Below are 18,769 nucleotides of genomic sequence, written 5' to 3'. Positions count from 1 at the left end.
CCTCCAGCGACGGTGCGGCCAGCTCCCCGTACTCCGCCGCCGCGTCGCTTCGATTCCTCTCTGATGCGGCGGCGTGGAGAGGATCCCTTTTTCGCTTCCTCTCCGACGGGTCGGCGCCGCGGGAGAGTTTCGGACATGACGCGCAAGCCCGCGAATCCCCAATTTCCTGCCCGCCCCTTGCCCAAAATGCTAAATCATGAAGTTTTTGCCTGTGTCTCATGTTGACCGTTGGATGCGTTTTGGATGGAGATTAGAATGCTAAAGTTGCAGCGTGACCTCACCAAGTGAAGTCACTGGATCTCAGTCCGTGACATGGCCAGCGACCGGGAAAGGCCGCGCCGCCGCCCGTCGCCGGACCCTGTGGCGGTGCTCCGGGGCCACCGCGCCGCCGTCAGCGACGCCTGCTTCCACCACGCCCTCCCTCTCCTCTTCTCCGGGTAAACTTCCTCCCAACCCCTACACCCCTCTCTGGTCGCCCGTATCATCAGCCGCTTGCCATGAACCCTTTTGAATGCGACTCTGCTGTGCTTTGATGCTTGGTTCATGGTCTCTGTTTTTCCTCCACCAGCGCGGCTGACGGGGAGCTCAGGGTCTGGGACACGGCGAGCCACCGCACAGTCTCCTCCATCTGGTAAGCCTGCTGCTTCTGCAGACTGCAGCGGTGGGTGTGATTCGGTTTCTTAGTGGTTGGGTGTGATAGCGTGTGATTCTTCAATTTGCAGGGCTCATGGTGGCGCGGCTGGGGTGTATTCAATCGCTGCTGGCGCCGGACTTGGGAACACAATCATTACGTGAGTGAATTGGGGTGAATTCTGTCAGGGGTGCTGGTTATTGGATATCTCAAACTTAGCTTACCATGTTGCTAGATAAGAAATTCCAGTACCATAACTAGTATAACCATGTCAGAGCTATATTTGAAACACTGTTGGTAAACCCATTTCAGGACTGTGTTACAGTTGCTGAGCATGGCTTTAGGGAAAACTATATATTCCTGAACCATCTAAGTGCATTCTAACTTCTACATAACTTCTTCTGCATTGTTGAATGTAGATGGAAGAGATTTCCTTTGAAGTATATTTCTTTCCAGTGGCGATCTTTTGTTGAATTATGATCAATATCTATGTTTTTTATATTGACTATACATGCTTGAACTGTCCAAGTGCCTTTTAACTTGTACACAGCTTTTATTGCATCGCAGAATTTAGATGTAAGAGATTTCCTGTGAGGCTTATTTTGATCCTCAATATCCATGCTTTTGATTTTGGCACAGCCAGGGAAGGGATGGTTTGTGCAAAGGCTGGGCAATTGAGGAAGCTGGGCTCTCACGGTATGACTTTCTGCATCTGCAGTCGCAATATGCCAAGAGTTGTCATATTTCCTTTTCTGAAAGAAGTTGATAACTGTTTACGTCAAACATAAGCTAGGGCACTATCAGTCAGGAATAGGCTCCCGCTTACTTAAATTCAATGAAATACACATGCACATAATCTTTCAAATATTACAAATCGAACATTCCATGAAGAATTGAAAAGAAGTCTTTATTTAATAATTACAAGACAGCTTCTGTCCCTGAAGGCAGAACAACTATCATTCCTGATGTTGACTCTCCTCTGCAAATTGTATTCTGTAACTGCCCTTTGGCCACCAGAAAATACAGCTGCTTATTAGATTTAGGGATAGGGGCGGGGTGAAATAATATACCCGGGTAGGAGTGTAATAAGTATCGCTATCATACTAGGGTTCCTTATCTAATATGTTGAAAGTTTCTTTAACTACCAAGGTCAGATAATCAGTAATGCTATTGATTTTATGGTCAAACTCAATGCAAGCACCCTCAATATCACTTAGCAATGAGCAGAATCTGGATATGTTCTGAGTACCCTTTCATAAGAATTAAGCTATTCATGTTATCTGGTAGTATTTCGTCCTGATTATAGCTTGAAAGCACAACCCTTATGGTCCTTTCCTGTTTTTTGACGGATGTTACGTTGTTATAAACTTGTAATACGATACTTTTAAGTCCAAATGTATAAGGCTCTCATCCGTAAACTGTAGTGGCAACATTTTGAAGAACTTCTAAACAACCAGGTGATTTGTAGAACCCAGAATTATTCTTTTCTTATAAATATATCTGGACTCAACTATGAATGACCTAGACGCGTGGACACTTGTGATTTATTTTAGGAGATAAGACAGTATGTACAGTGTTCATGTGGAAATTTGGAAGAATATATACTTTTTAGCAGGGTTTGTGGCCCGTTCGTGTTCTATGAATTTCTGTGGGATTTATAATCTATTATTTGTGCTCCTGCAGGAGGCCCATATTTACAATCAAAACAAGTACATACCATTTCTGTAAGATGTCACTGGTTAAGGTTCCATGTTCTGCACATGACACACGAACCAGATTGAGTGGCTCAAATAGTGGCACTGAGCCGCAAAGAGTACCTACCGAAGATAATACAGGATCAGATGGTGTAAATCTTGCAGAAGGAACACAAGAATATGAACAAGGTAATGTGCGACCATTTTCGAATCCCATCACGTTTAAAAGCAGCAATAGCCTCTGAATCCTACATGAATTTATTAACTAGTGACTTATTATGGAAGTGTAAGCTTTTCGGTAATGGACAAATAAATAGCAATTTCATTCATTTATGTAGAGGAAAGGAAAGACTGCAAAGGAAATGGCGTAATATAACACTTTGTTGACTTTCAAATGTCACATCGTTTAGAAGAAGGATGTACTGTATGTGTCTGATAACTTCTTGTTTAGACAAGCATGCTATCTCTGCATTGTTGACTTTATTATGTATTTGTTAGGCAGTTCCTTTGATGGGCAAAATATATTGGCAATTGCTGGTGAAGAATCTTCTGAGGTTAGTTCCAAACTATGTTATCTTTTCACTAACTTAAGATCAATAGATAAATTGAGTTGGCTTAATATAATGCAACAAAGCAAGCCTGGCTGAACTTTGGTGTTTATGTTGTTACTTCTTTTGTTGTCACTGCTTTCATGGTGAAACTTCAAAACAAAACCTACAGGTTGAACTTTGGGACATTGAAAATTCAAGGAAGATAATGTGTTTGCCCCAAAGATGTAGTGCTAATATGACAGGTCACCTTACCAAGAAAAAAGGTTTGTCCTCACTCTTCACCACTCCAGTTGTTCAACAAAATACCATGGTGGGTTGTACCTAGTATATGTATCCGGTGGTAACTTCTCGCTTAGTAGAACCGTGAACTATTTAGACTTGACATCAGAGTAGCCTCCACCATTTCCACCATTTTTATTGTTTTAATTTTTTGTCTACCAGAAATCCAGAGTGTTTGGTTTGAGAATTGTCCCTCTTGGCCTAGATCCAGCAGCTCCACCTACATGATCTGTTGATTCATTGTTCAGTTTTCATGGAAGTTATAAATGCATGCCTTTATCTGAGATATGTACACGTTGCAATTTGACTGACCTCTCTGGTATCACGAATGCAAGGATGTATATATGTGATATAGGATCAATCCTTCTTCCATGGCATGAGACTCTCTGGCATCTTGTTTATTTATATTTCTTGTGCTGTTATAGTTTTCTTGTTGTTATTACAAGGTATAATGCATGGCTTTGTTTACAACTATATTGAATTTAAATAATAGTCTTTATCTGCAGAACAGCAATAAAAATCCCTCTTAATTGTTCTGTGTCATCTGTTTTTCCTGACTATTTATGCTTTTAAGTAATCGTTGAAAACTGTAATCCTGTTGTTTGTAGGTCTATGCATGGCTGTGCAAGCTTTCATCCCGTGTGAATCTGGAGGCTATGTTAATATTTTATCAAGGTATCCAGATCAACTTTTCAAAAACCCAATATGTTTGTAACTAATATTGCAAGATATTTTTATATGCCATGGCCTAGTGGAGTATCTGAACAAATACTATTAAGTTATTTTCAGTTAAAAAAACTATTGAGCTCTTTCTTAGGTCAATTGTGGCAAATGGCTTAAATATGAATCTGGTTCTTTTATCAGACCCTAAGTGTTAAGTGTTATGCAGTAATCACACATAATAAAAAATGTCATAAGCTGAACACATCTTATGTTTTATCTGGATAGTAACAATCACGTGGAATGGGAATGGTATTCAAATGCTTAGCATGGTTATATTGCACATGAATCTTCTTTCCAGTCACATATTTGAGAGAATGATGTAAGATAATTCATCTCCCCTCTATGGCAGAAGTTATACTTGATCGAATTCTTATTACAAGTGTAGTGATGGTGTTATGTGAAGTTGTACAAATGACTATATGCAGCATACAAATTTGTTCCTGCTTCGCAATGTTAATCATAACCATTGTTGTGTGTATTCCATGGGGCATGTGCAGCACATAGTAAAATGATATTGTTAATGCATATTGATTCGATTAGCTCACATGTAAAGATTTCAACTGTGAGTGTATGTCACTTACACAATTGAATTGATTCTGTTGTGAAACAACAAAGCAACTTTATCTTACAAATAAAGTCCATTAACTGAAGCGAGTATGCTTCAAGGGTTCAAGCATTTAGTATCATGGCATGAGTTTTTGACTAGTCACATTATGAACTGTAGTATGCTTCTAAATATGGTAAATTGATCTCTTGTACTTGATACGCTAAGCAATCACATAGTATGCTTGTGGAGCAGGTTAAAGCGACTTCGATAATTTTTCCAGAATGAAAAAAAAATTCTCAGCCTTTTTGCATGCACGCTGGATGTTCTCACGGAAATTTCATTTTCAAAGTTCAAACGATATGTCATTTTCAACCCTGACTACTGCTGAAGTTCATTATTCAACCTTGAATTCTGAAACCGGTTGCTTCTAACTTTAAACTGTCGAATCAGTTTATTTTACCCCCTGGACCCTATCCCAAACGGTTGTGCTGGCAGAGATGACACATGGCATCACTTTTACACTCAACTTAAAATATAGAAATCAGGATTCTTTTAATAATAAAATTGCTTTTTTGGGGCACCCTAGAACTCTTTAGGAAATTTGGCAAATAGTTTTTTTCAGATTGACTATTGATTCATTTTCAGTTTGACTATCAGGAAAGAACTATATAGGAAATTCAGGATTTCATATTGACTATTAGAAAAAGTTTAGCTACATGTCATCTGTGGAGTATTGAATACGCCTTTTCTTATTGAGTTTTGACTATTTATGACTTTTTAAAAAGTTCATAATTTTTCAACGGGGTAGGGCCAAGGGGGTGAATTAAACTGATTTAAGAGTTTAAGGTTAAAAACAACCAGTTTGAGGGTTCAAGGTTGAGAAGTGTATGTGTTCATTTTATTGATAAACATCGCTTTTACGCCACCAGTTATGAAGATGGAAGCACTCTCTGGTGGGATGTACGGAAGCCTGGGTCACCTTTATCTTCAGTGAAATATCATTTGGAATCAGGTCTCATTCTACACCCAGTTTTAATTCAATTGTGTAACTTGCCATTTTCAAGAGTAGTTAATTTGTATCTTCCTTTGATGGAATGAAACAACATATGATCTAATAAGATGCAGGTGTGCAGCTTTATCCATTGCTATTGATGGTTTATGCACCGGTGGGATCTCAGGAGGTGCTGATAATAAAGTAGCCATGTTTGCCCTTGATCATCAGCAGGTGTGACATCAATTATTCTATGTTCTGTTTCCTGCTATATAAGATATCATGAAAATGCATGCTGTAAGTGCAAGTCTTGGTTATATATACTTGTTGTAGCTGACAAACCCGAGTTCACTTTGTAATCTGTATCCTTTGCGTATTCTAAGTTATGTCACTCTCAGTACAGTTTTAGTAATATTCTCAAGTATATCCCGACACAATCATACATCCAGAAAGTGCTTCTAACAATTTATGATTACGCTAGAGACATGTAATGGTAGAATCAGGAGTCCTACCGGATCTGCTCCGGAGGTTGTAGGGGAAGGATGGAGTGGGACGGGGCGATGATCGGGCGCGCCGGCGGCTGAGCGCCATCGCGTCGGAGGGAGATGGCGGCGGCGGCTAGGGTTCCGGCTCCTCTGGGAGCCGGGCAATAGGGATAATAATATTCTTATTTCTTAATTCTAAAAAGAGTCTTACAGCCTATATTTATAACCTAGATAACTTGCATAAGAATTAACCTAAGATAACTTGCATAAGAATTAACCTAAGATAACTTGTGGGCTAAGATTGCCCGGTGGGCCTAGCTAAACCGGCCATAACACTTCTCCCCGCCTGCACAAACAGCTCGTCCTCGAGCTGTAAGGTGGGGAAGCGCTTGCGGAACTCCTCGAGGCGATCAACCAGCGTTAAACACCTTCTCGACAGCTGGGGCGGCCAGGTCGGCGGCGACGGCGTCCTCTGGAATGTAGTATGCAACCTCCAGGTAGAAGAGTCGCGGGCAGGCATGGTCGGGCGTGTAGGGCTCGTCGCAGTTGAAGCACAACCCTTGGCGGCGACGCTCGAGTAGCTCGGCTGAGGTGAGCCGGCGGAACGGGCGCGCCGCGAAGCATGCGCAGGCCGACCCTGCGTGGAATCCGGCCCGGGTAGCGACCCAGCGGTCCGGGACGGTGATTCCTGCTGGATGGCCACCGCGCGGCGTTCGAACGCGCGGGCGTAGTACATGGCCGACTGGAGATCCTGGGGTCCCCGAAGCTCCACGTCCACGCGGATGTGATCCGGAAATCCACCGACAAAGAGGTCGGCCCGCTGCTGCGCTGTCATGCCCGACGCATGGCATGCTAGGGCCTGGAAACGGTCGGCGAAGTCTTGCACCGTGGAGGTGAAGGGAAGGCGGCCGAGCTCCGCCATGCGGCTCCCGCGAACCGGAGGCCCAAAGCGAAGGAGGCAGAGCTCGCGGAAGCGCTCGCAGGGGGTCATGCTGCCCTCGTCCTGCTCGAGGGCGTAGTACCAGGTCTGGGCTGCACCGCGGAGGTGGTAGGATGCCAGCCAAGTGCGCTCCGACGCGAGCGTGCGCTGGCCACGGAAAAACTGCTCACACTGGTTGAGCCAGTTAAGCGGGTCCTCCGTGCCGTCATAAGTGGCGAAATTGATCTTGGCGAACCGTGGCGGTGTCTGGGTTGGCGCGCCATGGCCGACCGGCTCGGCGGTGCGGAGCAGTGATGATGACGGCGCCCGGTCAACGGTGGGGAGGCCGTCGTAGGCCCTCGCAGAGCCAGGCGAGGCCCCAGACTGCAGCGTGGGTACCGGTGGGTCCTCGGCCTCTGTGTAAACTGGCGGTGGCGACGTCCCGGTTAGCCAGGCCGGGATCGGGGACGGGGACGGCGGAAACCGGACCTGCTGGATCGGGGACGTGGGAGCTGGACCGGCGCGGTTGGCGTGGCTGGGGCCGGTGCGGGCCAGTGCAGCCACTGCGGCGCTGGGGTGGGCGCGGGTGGCGCCGCGAGAACCGGCGTGGGCCACTGCGGCCAAGACGGCGCTGGGGCGGTCGGCGGCTGGAGCGACGGATGGGCCCCGGCGATCGCCGCGGGTACCGAGTACCAGGGCAGGTGCAGCAGCGGCGGGGGCCCGCCGGTGTGGCCCGCCTGGAACGGCAGCAGGGGCGTCCCGCTCGGGCCCGACGCGTTCTGGATCGGCCAGTGCGTCGCCGGGTGGCTGTAGGTGGGGGGCGCAGCCGGCGGGGTGGTGTGCGGGCCAGCCAAGTACAGGGAGATGCCCTGGACGGCCGTCACGAGGTCCCGCAGGGTGCTGGTCATCTCCTCCGGCGTGAAGACGGAGGTTGTCGGCGGCGCGGAAGTGACGGGGGCCGGCGGCGCGGAGGTGATCGGGGCCGGCGGCGTTGGGGACCCGACAGTGGTCATCGGGGCGGTGATGATGATGGGCAGCGGCGGCGTGGGTGTTGATGACGACATGATCGAACCCGAGTCTCTGGATACCAAATTGGTAGAACCAGGAGTCCTACCCGATCTGCTCCGGAGGTTGTAGGGGAAGGATGGAGTGGGACGGGGCGATGATCGGGCGCGCCGGCGGCTGGGCGCCGTCGCGTCGGAGGGAGATGGCGGCGGCGGCTAGGGTTAGAAGCGGCTAGGGTTCCGGCTCCTCTGGGAGCCGGGCAATAGGGATAATAATATTCTAATTGCTTAATTCTAAAAAGAGTCTTACAGCCTATATTTATAACCTAGATAACTTGCATAAGAATTAACCTAAGATAACTTGTGGGCTAAGATTGCCCGGTTGGCCTAGCTAAACTGGCCATAGCATGTAAGAACTGAGATGTACTTCCTGTGGGAAGGATTAGTAGGCAATAGACTATCAATTAGGGGTCGAGTCCTGACTGCCTTCTACTTGTAGGGATAATAACAAAATGTTTTGTTCCGGGGAAATGGGAAGGGTAAAGTAAAAACGTCGACAGCCTTCTATCGTTATCTGGGGTGTGAAAATTTCATCTAGGTGAGGAAAGAAAAGGAAAAACATGTTTTTAAAGTTATCTCAGGATATCTTTGCGTTCATCAATTCTATGTAAAAATTGATGCCTCGGTGTTATGTATTATATCCTCATTTCAGAAGGTTGATGAGTGCTTGCATATCCAAAATGACAGCTACGTTGAGATGTCAGTTTATCAGTTTTTCGTACCTGGATATTAGCCCAGATTTGGAGCAATATGTCCATGTGATAATTCATACATGTGGTGCTAACTAGTTTACACAGTAAGAAAATTGAGCATGAACCATAGCCATCGTAGCCGTAGAGCAAGGCCAGCGCGCTCCAGGTCCTGGACACCCAGGCCTCCGTGCGATATGGGGCGGCAAACGCGGCGCCAGTTGACATGGTAGTGGCCTCCATTGGCGGCAGCGCGGCCGGCCCACAAGAAGCCGCGCTCAATCTTCTCAATTTGACGAAGCGTCTTCTTAGGCGGCGCATAGGCGAGTAGTTGATGCAAGGGGATGGCGCTCAGCACAGACTTCACGAGCACAAGCCGCCCAGGCTTGTTCATAAGGTTGGCCTTCCAAGCAGGGAGCCGGCCAGCAATCCCATCAACTAGGGGCTGCAATGGGGCAGCAGTTGGTCGGCCTACCGTGAGGGGGATCCTGAGGTAGGTGATCGGCAAGTTGACGATGGGGCAGCCTAGGTGCGCAACTGCTATTGTCGCCTCATCCGTGTCACAGTGCAGCAGCGAGGCGGAGCTCTTGGCATAGTTCACCCTTAGGCCGGAAGCGCGGCCGAAGAGCGTCAGGACCTCACGCACGGCGATGATGTCGCTGGGCAAGCAGTGGCAGAGTAGCACCACGTCGTCCGCGTACGGCGACATAGTGGGAATGGAGCGCCTCGGGTGTAGCCGTGCCATGACTCCCATGTCAATAGCGCGCTTGATGAGCCTGCCCAAGATGTCAACGGCGAGCACAAATAGCTGTGGTGACACAGGATCACCCTGCCGGAGCCCCTTGCGGTGCCAGATAGGAGGCCCTGGCTCCCCGTTCATCAGTATGCGTGTGCTTGCCGAAGATAGGAGGATGGCGATCCACTCCATAAATCTATTTCCGAAGCCATATTGGCGCAGGGTCTCCATGAGGAAGGGCCAAGCCAGGGAGTCGAAGGGCCGCGCAAGGTCAAGCTTGAGCAAGACTCATGGGGCACCCAACTGGTGGAGAAGCCGGGCTGATTGCTTGACTAGAATGAAGTTGTCGTGGAGGCTCCTGCCGGCGATGAACGCATTTTGGCTCCGGCTCACAAGGCTGTCCAGCTTTGGGGCGAGTCGTAGGGACAGCACTTTAGCGAAGATCTTTGCCACTAGGTGAATAAGACTTATAGGCCGGTAGTCATTCAGAGTGGTCGCGTCCGCGCGCTTCGGCAACATGGTGATCGGTGCTTGGTTGAGTTTGCTGAAGCCGCAGCCCCTCATCCCATAGAGCTGCTGGAAGACATCCACAAAGTATTTGCGTACCGTGGTCCAGCAGGCACGCACGAACTCGGCAGTGAACCCGTCAGGTCCGGGTGCCTTGCGCGCCGGAAGCCGCTTGATCGCCTCCCAGATTTCTACAGCGCTAAAGGGAGCATCAAGGTCTGCCAGGTCAGATGGCGTGATCAGCTCCGATAGGTCCAGCGTGCATTCACGGTCAACTGTGGTGCCCAGCAGTGCATCATAATGTGTGAATGCCGCTTCTGCCATGTGCTCATGATCGGTGACCACCTGGCCGTTAACGGTCAGGCTGAAAATCCTATTCTTCTGCCGCCTGAAGGAACATTGCCGGTGGAAGAAGGCTGTACTGGCATCACCATCTTTCAGAGTGGCTATCCGTGCGCGCTGTCGGGCAAATGTGCGCTCCATGGACGCGAGGCCAAGGTAGCCGATCTTGAGCTGTTTGCGGAGCCAGTCCTCATGTGGTGTCAACTGCCGGTCTTCCCGAGCTTTGTCAAAGCGCGAAATGAGTTCGCGCGAGATTGCCATCTTATGCTTAATGTTGCCAATCGATCGTGAGCTCCAGCTTGTCAACTTGCGTGCTGTAGCTTGCAAGCGAAGCATCAGCCGGCGAAAGGGGTCAACGTCATGCACAGACCTCCAAGCCGTGTCCACCGTCGCGTGGAAGCCGTCCATGCGCAACCACAAATCCTCGAAATGAAAGCGCCAAAGGGCAGCCGGGACCGGGGCACAGTCCAGAAATAGCAGGCTATGGTCCGAGATCACAGAAGCGAGGCAGCGAAGGTTGCAAGCAGCATGGGCTTCCTCCCAGTCATAAGTGCAGAGCACTCTGTCTAGATGCACAAGTGTTGGGGGGGGGGGCTGCTCGTTCGACCAGGTATACCGGCGGCCATTGAGATAGACCTCTTTCAATGCAAGATCATTGATCAGCCTCCGGAATCTGCCCATCATACGCCTATGAAGGTTGCCATTGTTCTTGTCTTCGTCGCGGTAGATTAGATTGAAATCCCCGCATAGCATCCAAGGTCCCTGGCAAGCGCTCCGGATGTCACGTAGCTCATGGAGGAATGCGATTTTATCCATGTCTTCCTGCGGTCCGTAAACCACTGTCAACCACCAAGGCGCAGCAGAGCCAGCGGAAACCTTGGCGGTGATCACGTTCGTCGAGAACTCTGGGTCCGTGATGCTCACGGCCCTGCTCCTCCAGGCGAGGAGGATGCCGCCTCTCGTGCCAATCGCTGGCAGGTACACGTAGCCATCAAACTCTGAACCAAGTGTGTCCAGGATCACCGAGGAGCAAATCATGGCCATTTTTGTCTCCTGGAGACAAACAATGGTCGCATCGGTGGAGGCCAGCAGGGACCGAACGGCAAATCTCCGTGCGCGGGCGTTAAGGCCACGAACATTCCAAACGACAATCTTAAGGTCGTGATCCATATGCAACAAGATCGACGATAAAAGAGTGCCACTCAACAAGATCTAAGTCTCGCAAGCATCGACGCTACGCGTGGAGACGATCGGCGGAGGGGCCACGTCGGCAGGGAGCTCGCGGTCGACAAGCGCGGCAATGGCCGAGAGGACGGCGAGCGGGATGGGCGCGGCGAAGATGCCGTCGTAAGTCTTCATCTCTGTTGCGGTGATCCGCTGGTCTGTGCCCACGATCCTGAGGGTGCGGAGGATATTAACTTGTGCCCGGCGTTCAGCAGTTGGCGGCACTGTCGTGGGCGAGCGTGCTGCGGAGGCTGATCGTCCCCGACGAGGGGTGAAGTTCAGAGGCCGCCGCGGCCTTTTCCCAGGCGCAGGCAGGGCGGCTCCGATATGCTTTGTTGCAGCAGCCAAGAAGTCGCCAAGCGTCCATGCCCTATCAGCGACTCGAGCCGTGGAGCGGCGTAGGGCAACAGGTGGAGATGCGGACCGGCCAGCAGAAGCATGCAGGGAGGCGTGGTTGGGCGTCGTCTCTTGCGCATCCCTGTTTGGCCCAGCCATGGGCGGCACGGGCTGCTGCGATGGCCCAGCGCGCGCCGGGGTGGGCGTGGGCGTCATGGGCCGCTGTAGCAGAGTGAAGGGCTGTGGGGGCAGCGGCCTTGGCCCATCATTGACGACCAGACGGTGGCTGTTGGCGGGGGCATCGTGGTGTGTTGGCGCCGGGTTCGAATCATGCGTGCCCGCGCCAGTCGCGGTCGCGGGGGACCGGGCAGCAGAAGCCTCCAAACCAGCGGCAGGCGCTGACGTTTGGGTATCGCCGCTTTGTCCCGACAAGATATCGACTTTGTCTGCGGGAGAGGAGGTGGGGGCGGGCGGTTGGGAGTCTGGCACTTCACTGACAGAAGTAAAAGCATCTGGATCCTGAGAGGGCTGTGGCAGGCCAAACCAGGGCTGCACCCCATAGTAGCGGTCTCGCGCGCCAGGCGACGCGGAGTGGCAAATTTTCGTGTTTTGACCCTACCGCCATGGTCCCTGGCGGTAGCAAAAGGGTCAGATCTCGAAAAAATTTCAAACTAGGGTCAAATCTCAAATAGGTTTCAGAAAAGGGTCAAAACACGAAATTTAGCCATGCGGAGTCCAAGCCACGGGATGAATCTGGTGTGTTCTCCACCAATGGTAGGCCGGCAGCGCGTGGGACCAATGGGGGAGGGGGCCCAGCCGGGCCCACGTCCGCAGCTGGAGCGGCACGGTCAGTAGGGCCTTCCTCCACGTCTGCGGCATCATTAGCTTTGTTGGCAGGCCAACTCTCCAAAAGCAGCCTTTCTTTCCTTCCCGCTTTTCCTTTTCTGGCACGATGACGAGGTCGACGAGCCCCACGCATGCAAGGCCAAGGTAGCATCTCCTTTTCCGGCGCATGTACGGGCGGTGGCGCGTCCTCCCATGAGGAGGTGGAGACGCCGTCGGCCCGCGCGGAGCGGCCGTCAGCGCGCCAGCCAGTGGAGTCGACCGCCATGCCGTCGGCGCGTCCAGAGGGCTGCGTGTCGGAGCGGCGGCGCTTGCGGCCACGTCGTCGCTGGCGTCCAGGGTCAGGGCGAGGGCCAGGACCGGAAGCATGCCCAGGGGCAGCGCCGTCGTTGCCATCTCCGCCTTGAGCCGCTCCGAGGGCATCGCGAGCCTAAGCGCAGTCAACCTCGGAACGCACGATGGCGATGGAGATGGGGTACATGAGGGTGCGGACAGTCGGGGCAGAGGAGCTGGAGCGGGCCGGGATTTGCTCGACAATTTCGAGGGTGGTGGCGCGTCGGATGCCAGCGGCGTCGTGGGTTCGTCCAGCTAGCCGGAACATGGCGAGGTCGGCACGGGAGCGTGTCCGCGGGTGGAGGCGCTCAATCCAGACGCTCCGCCCCAAGATGTGCTCGGTCGTGGCCAAGTGCCGGCAGGGATGCCGCGGAGCTCAAGCTCAACGCGGTATTCGAACCAACCGCAGCCGGCATGAGCTAGCTTGCACCATGGGTGGAGCGACAGGGTGAAACGTGGGCAGCTGATGAAGTGGTCACCGCGCATGCGGTCCATGGAAGCTCTGGAGCCGAAGATGATGAGGAAATCCTCAGGGCGGTGCGTGTGGACAGTGAAGTCGCCTTCCTGGAACTCAAATGTGCTTTAGAGCAGCTCGGAGACGTCGCCGGAGGACACCCGGGGCCTGTTGCCCGTGATTGTGTCCACCATCGCACGGGAGAGTACCCCCTCCGCCTCTTCCATCTCGACGGAGCGCGCAATGATGACCCGCGCCGGCTCGGCAGCGGTCGCTTGCGGCGCCGGAGCAGGGGGTGGTGGTGGTGGCATAGGGCGGGGAGGGCTGAGGGCGGCCGGAGGAGTGCGGCCGAGACGTCGATGGTAGTCAGCGCAGCCGCGGGAGTCATGCCCGAAGGTGAGGCAGCGCCTGCATCGGATGTCGTTGGTCCAGTCACGAACCCGATGACGGTAGTCGAGGCAGCGGAAGCAGAGTTCGGCCACCTCCTCCGGCGACCGGCTGCGTTGCCGCTGCGGGGTGGGGCTTGGCATCCGGGCGCGGCGCGGACGGCGGTGATTCCTGCGGCGCGGCTGCCGGAACCCGTCGTCGTCGACCACGGCCTCGCCCGATACACGATGCACCTCCAAGCGGGGGCCGAGGCAGGCAACCGGGCGCCCGCCGGCGCGGCGGCAGGGGCAGGCAGCGCCGGGGCAACAGTCCGAGGCGCCGGCGGCGTGCGGACGACGTCGCTGTAGGAGCGCGCGGAGGATTCCCCCTCTGAGTCGAACCAGCACCCGTCCCCGGAGGAGACACGCTCGCCGGAGAGGGAGCGGGCGTCGGAGGCTGCCATGGGGGAAGGTGGGGAGGGGGGGGGCTACGGGGGAGGGCCACCGGCGGGGAGTCGACGGCAGCGAGGCTGGTGGTGGGCGGGCTCAGGCTAGGCGAATATCCATCCATGAGATGTTTCTTTTTCTCGCGCACTGACCATGAGCGCGCCTGGAATGGCCTGGACCTACAATTCTCTGCCGCGGAGCAAGAGCTCTTCTTCGCGTCCACCACGATGACCCTCGGAAACGGAACAACGGCATATTTCTGGGAAGACCGCTGGATAAATGGGCAATCCATTTGCGAGATCGCCCCGGCACTTTACAAGTGCATACCCAAACACCAGCGCAAAATCCGGACCGTCGCTGAAGGACTGCAAGGCCATAGCTGGGCCAGGGACATTCATGGGACCCTGGGCATACACGAGATTGGCCAGTACCTTCAAGTCTGGCTGGCGATCGAGCATATCACGCTCTCGGACACCCCTGATCAGCTAGTTTGGAGATGGACGGCCTCCGGTATATACTCTGCTAGCTCATGTTATCTTGCCACCTTCCAGGGATCCATGACTTGCTTCTCGTGGAAGCTCATATGGAAGAATTGGGCGCCGCCAAGAGTGAAGTTTTTTCACTGGTTGGCCAGCCAAGACCGGTGCTGGACGGCCGACCGCTTGGCTCAACGCGGTCTCCAGCACCAGCCAAGATGCCCACTCTGTGACCAAGCTCCCGAGACGATGCGCCACCTCCTCTTGGAGTGCCCCTTCGCCAGGCAGACTTGGCACGAAATCGTGTCCTGGTTACGGATGACCACTGCAGGGCCAAGCCACGAAGATTCACTGATGGACTGGTGGCTGCAGGCAAGGCAAAACACGCCAACACTGATGCGTAAGGGCCTAGCCTCCATTGCTCTGTTGACGCCATGGATGATCTGGAAACAGCGTAACGAATGCATCTTTGAGGGCGCCCAGCCCCTGGTTCAGGTCCTGGTCTTGAAGATCAAAGAGGAAGCCAAGGAGTGGGCAAGAGCGGGCGCCCACGGCCTACGCGTCATCCTGCCGCCCACCTGGGACGTGCACTAGTTTCGCTGACCCTGATTTGTAATTTGTAACTGACCTCCTAGGAGGATTGTATCAAAACTCCACCTTTTCAATGCAATGAAATGCAAAAGCCCTTTGCATTTTCTCGAAAAAAAGAAAGAAAATTGAGCATCTCTTTATGTTCTACTTCATAATTCAGACTCAATAGCTCGACATGTCAACTACTTGTGTGATTGTAATTGTTGCATTCGTTTCATCACAAGCATTACCTGTATTGGAGTGCTTGCAATTTCATTTAGGAATCAAGAAAACTGAAATTCCTAACCGAAATGTAGCTGTCTTGATTACAGGGCACGTTTTCTCTCAGGAATGAGATAGAAATTGAGCGACCCGGTATAGCAGGTATAGTGATTCGGCCAGACAACAAGATTGCAGCAACTGCTGGTTGGGATCACAGGTTTGTTCCCCCATTCTTAGCTTTTATCGCTGACCAGGGATGCTAATATAACCTTTTCTAGTGGCTTCGTGGATCTGATTGCCTGAGTCAATAACTGCATCTGATTTGAATATAGAACTGTTTATTGGTAGGTTATAGATATACTTGAATGGAATCGAAAGTAAATTAATCAAATGTATGTCTCATGATTTCCATGGTGGACTAGGCAATCACAACTCCCATGCTTCGGCTCCCTGGCAGAATCAATCAGGGAAGTCTCACATATACCATGAGTCTCACCTACACCCTGAGTCTCACGTACAGCATGAGTATCACCTGTACCCTGAGTCTCACCTCTACGGTGAATCTCACATATAGTGCAGGGTTGCAGTTCAGCTTCTTGTCACACTTCCACTACCGAAGGCTTGAGCACCGCCAGTCTTTCTGGAAACACTTTTTTTATTCAATTTCTAGTTTTGAACTGAAAAGAGTGGTGTTTGTCACTACGCCAGAGGCAAAGTGTGTGTAACTAAGAACTAAACCATAAAAAACATTAGTCTGTAAAAGGGGTTCTTCATGTAGTTTCTAATATTTTCCAAACATGGCCTGTAAAAGGGCTTCTCCATGTCAAACACGCGATCACCTAGAAATACATAAAACAAAAGATACATTCAATCATAGTATCACCTGTATAAGGTAGTATCACCCAGGAAGCTAGTATGACCCTGATATGTAGATACATTCAATCATAGTATCAGCAGGACGTAAAAAAATATGCTTAGCATCTGGCTCCATCCCCTAACTCTCAACGCTTGCCAGCTCCGCTGTGTCTTATTCAAAATTGGTGTTCCACACCACGAACAGCAGAGCAAAAACAATGTCTTCATTTATCGTCTACATGCAAGCCATGTCGTGGAGTAGAACAACATGTATGAGATACAATAAATTATTAAATTTATGAAAAAATGTGTATGCAGTCTTGTCCAAACTCAACGGCTTTGTGAAGGGTATCCTGCTGGACGAGGCACTGCGCCGCGAGTGCGACCTCCATGTAGACCACCGTTGATTAGCAAAGCTGATTTACTGATAGCTGATTATGTCGCGGCAACACCAGTTGTCCCTGATTACCAAACTGATTTAGTGCTGGCTGATTAGGGTTTCAGAAGTAAGTGACACTTGCAAGACAGAGAAGAGACGTCACATCCTGTAGATGACAATAGAATAGGTGCAGAACATAAAATAGGCAGAGCATTATGTGCACAGAATAGGAGTTAAGCAAAGTTGGACAAGGAGTAGGCGATGTCTGCATGACAAGCATGCTTCTAGTTGTTTATATCTGAGATTGTAATCCTTGCGCATTTGTGTAATCTTTCAAGTGTTTTACATCATTGCAGGATTCGAGTGTATAACTACAATAAAGGAAATGCTCTAGCGGTTCTGAAGTATCACAGCGCTGCGGTATGCAGCTTCCTTCAACTAAGTGCTGTTGGCATTTCCATTTTGCATCTAGGGTCCCTCGATCAGTCAAAAATGTCAATTTCAGTCCTCCTGTTTACTTTAATTGGATTTGAGTCATGAGATCGATAATCAGCTCACTTACTTCCTTACTACAACGTGGTCCAATTCTGCTTGATGTGTAGTTTAACTTACATGCTGCTTCTTTTTTGCTGGCAGTGTGCCGGGGTGACTTTCTCACATGACTGCAAACTGTTGGCCTCATGCTCGGCGGACACCACGGTTGCGTTATGGGAGCTGTATCCTCCGAAAACACCCAGCCAAGTTCTCAACGCAACAGAGGGGGTTGAGAGATAGAATCTGATCATGGTGTCATATGACCATGATATCTGTAACTTGGTGGAAAATCATATCTGTAGGCTTCAATATATTGATAAAGAAATTTCCATACATGTAGAGGACAGAGTAAACACGTACTACATATGAAATTTTCGCGGGAAAAAGGATGTGATTATTTGCGGTCTGTGACATAGTTATTGTAACTCAATGTCACTTGTTGCACAATAACTTATTTCTCCATGCTTGCAAATGTATTTTTTGTATGAAATCTAAGTTTGTAGAACTAAACTGTTATACGATGATCATGGCCTGGTAAGATAGTTTCCGGTCTGAGCGAGGTGTGCTGCTAATTTACTCTGAGTGAAAGTGGATGACCATCTTAAGAAGTGAATGAAAATTCTGTTGAACCCGGCCACTCTCAAGGCAAATTACAAGTTTATAATGCCAGAAACTACTTTGTGAACGGCAGATGCGTGGCCGATTCAGCGCACAGTTTGAATCTCTCATAAAGGAAGCAGAAAGTGTGGAAGTGACTGACAAGAAGCTAGCTGAATAAGAACTACTGTGGATCAGCGAAGGTAACATACAAGGCAATCGTGCGGCCGCCCAGTAAACCAGCTGGACATGGTTCAGAAAAGCCACTCCAGCATTTGGCCAATTCTACTGAATACTGCAAGATGCCAAAAGAAATCACAGGTGTAGCGTTTCGAAGCGATCGGGATCTTCACTACTTACTCGACCCGCATGTTCTTCTGTACTGGTAAGTAAAGAAATGACAGTTTGCTGGCTGTTTGCACCCGGAGAAAGATAGTGTGGCGCACGATGTGGAAGTGATAGGTGATCAAAGGGTGGCAGCATCCAGGACGAGGTCAGCGCTTGCGTTCAGATTCAGTCCCCGCCCACAAAGGATCCAAGTAAGGAGACATGGTAACATGGCCGTGGTCAGCGCTTGCACTGTTTGCAATACTACTCTAGAGGATTCATGTAATCGCTCATTTCGGGATGCCAATCAGTGTTAAGTGAAAATGGGAGTCGATGCTCCGGACAGATCAAGAAAACCATGAAGATGTTATGGTGCGGCGTGAAGCCGGGAATCTGACCACGAAGCTCACAATGTACTAGCAAAACAGGCTGTTGCCTTACTATGATAAAGGGCACCTGACGGACGCCCGTGTTACTTTGAGGAAGAAAAACAGTTGTACTGACATGCATTGCAAAAGAGAGTTCAAGTCTGGTACAGATGTCAAGAAAAAGGATCACGGGGCATAGAGCCTGCCCAAGTGAGCACAGATGTAACGACTACTCGCCGATGATGAGCATGAAGCCCGGCTCATTGTGCTGGTTCGTCGCC

The 18,769-nt window shown here is 50.8% G+C and overlaps 1 protein-coding gene across 1 annotated transcript; it reads left to right on the top strand.

Moving 5' to 3' along the window:
* The first annotated feature begins 280 nt into the window (after positions 1-280).
* LOC119269420 (protein DECREASED SIZE EXCLUSION LIMIT 1-like) lies at positions 281-17,697 on the top strand. Its single transcript, XM_037551249.1, has 13 exons — positions 281-437; positions 569-631; positions 723-791; positions 1,271-1,327; positions 2,315-2,514; positions 2,824-2,879; positions 3,046-3,139; positions 3,764-3,830; positions 5,355-5,437; positions 5,559-5,650; positions 15,539-15,645; positions 17,019-17,082; positions 17,299-17,697. Exons 1-13 carry the CDS (start codon positions 313-315, stop codon positions 17,434-17,436), a joined length of 1,215 nt encoding a protein of 404 aa, XP_037407146.1. The 5' UTR covers positions 281-312; the 3' UTR covers positions 17,437-17,697.
* The last annotated feature ends 1,072 nt before the right edge of the window (positions 17,698-18,769 follow it).

This window comes from Triticum dicoccoides, chromosome 3A, assembly GCF_002162155.2.
Source record: "Triticum dicoccoides isolate Atlit2015 ecotype Zavitan chromosome 3A, WEW_v2.0, whole genome shotgun sequence".
NCBI lineage: Eukaryota > Viridiplantae > Streptophyta > Magnoliopsida > Poales > Poaceae > Triticum > Triticum dicoccoides.
Note: the sequence above shows the minus strand (reverse complement) of the source record. Positions and strands in the feature narration are given on the sequence as shown.

Coding starts and splice junctions, on each gene's coding strand:
- LOC119269420 (XM_037551249.1), top strand. CDS start 313: ATGGCCAGCGACCGGGAAAGGCCGCGCCGCCGCCCGTCGCCGGACCCT. Junction 792..1,270: donor CTTGGGAACACAATCATTAC/GTGAGTGAATTG, acceptor ATTTTGGCACAG/CCAGGGAAGGGATGGTTTGT. Junction 17,083..17,298: donor TGAAGTATCACAGCGCTGCG/GTATGCAGCTTC, acceptor TTTTGCTGGCAG/TGTGCCGGGGTGACTTTCTC.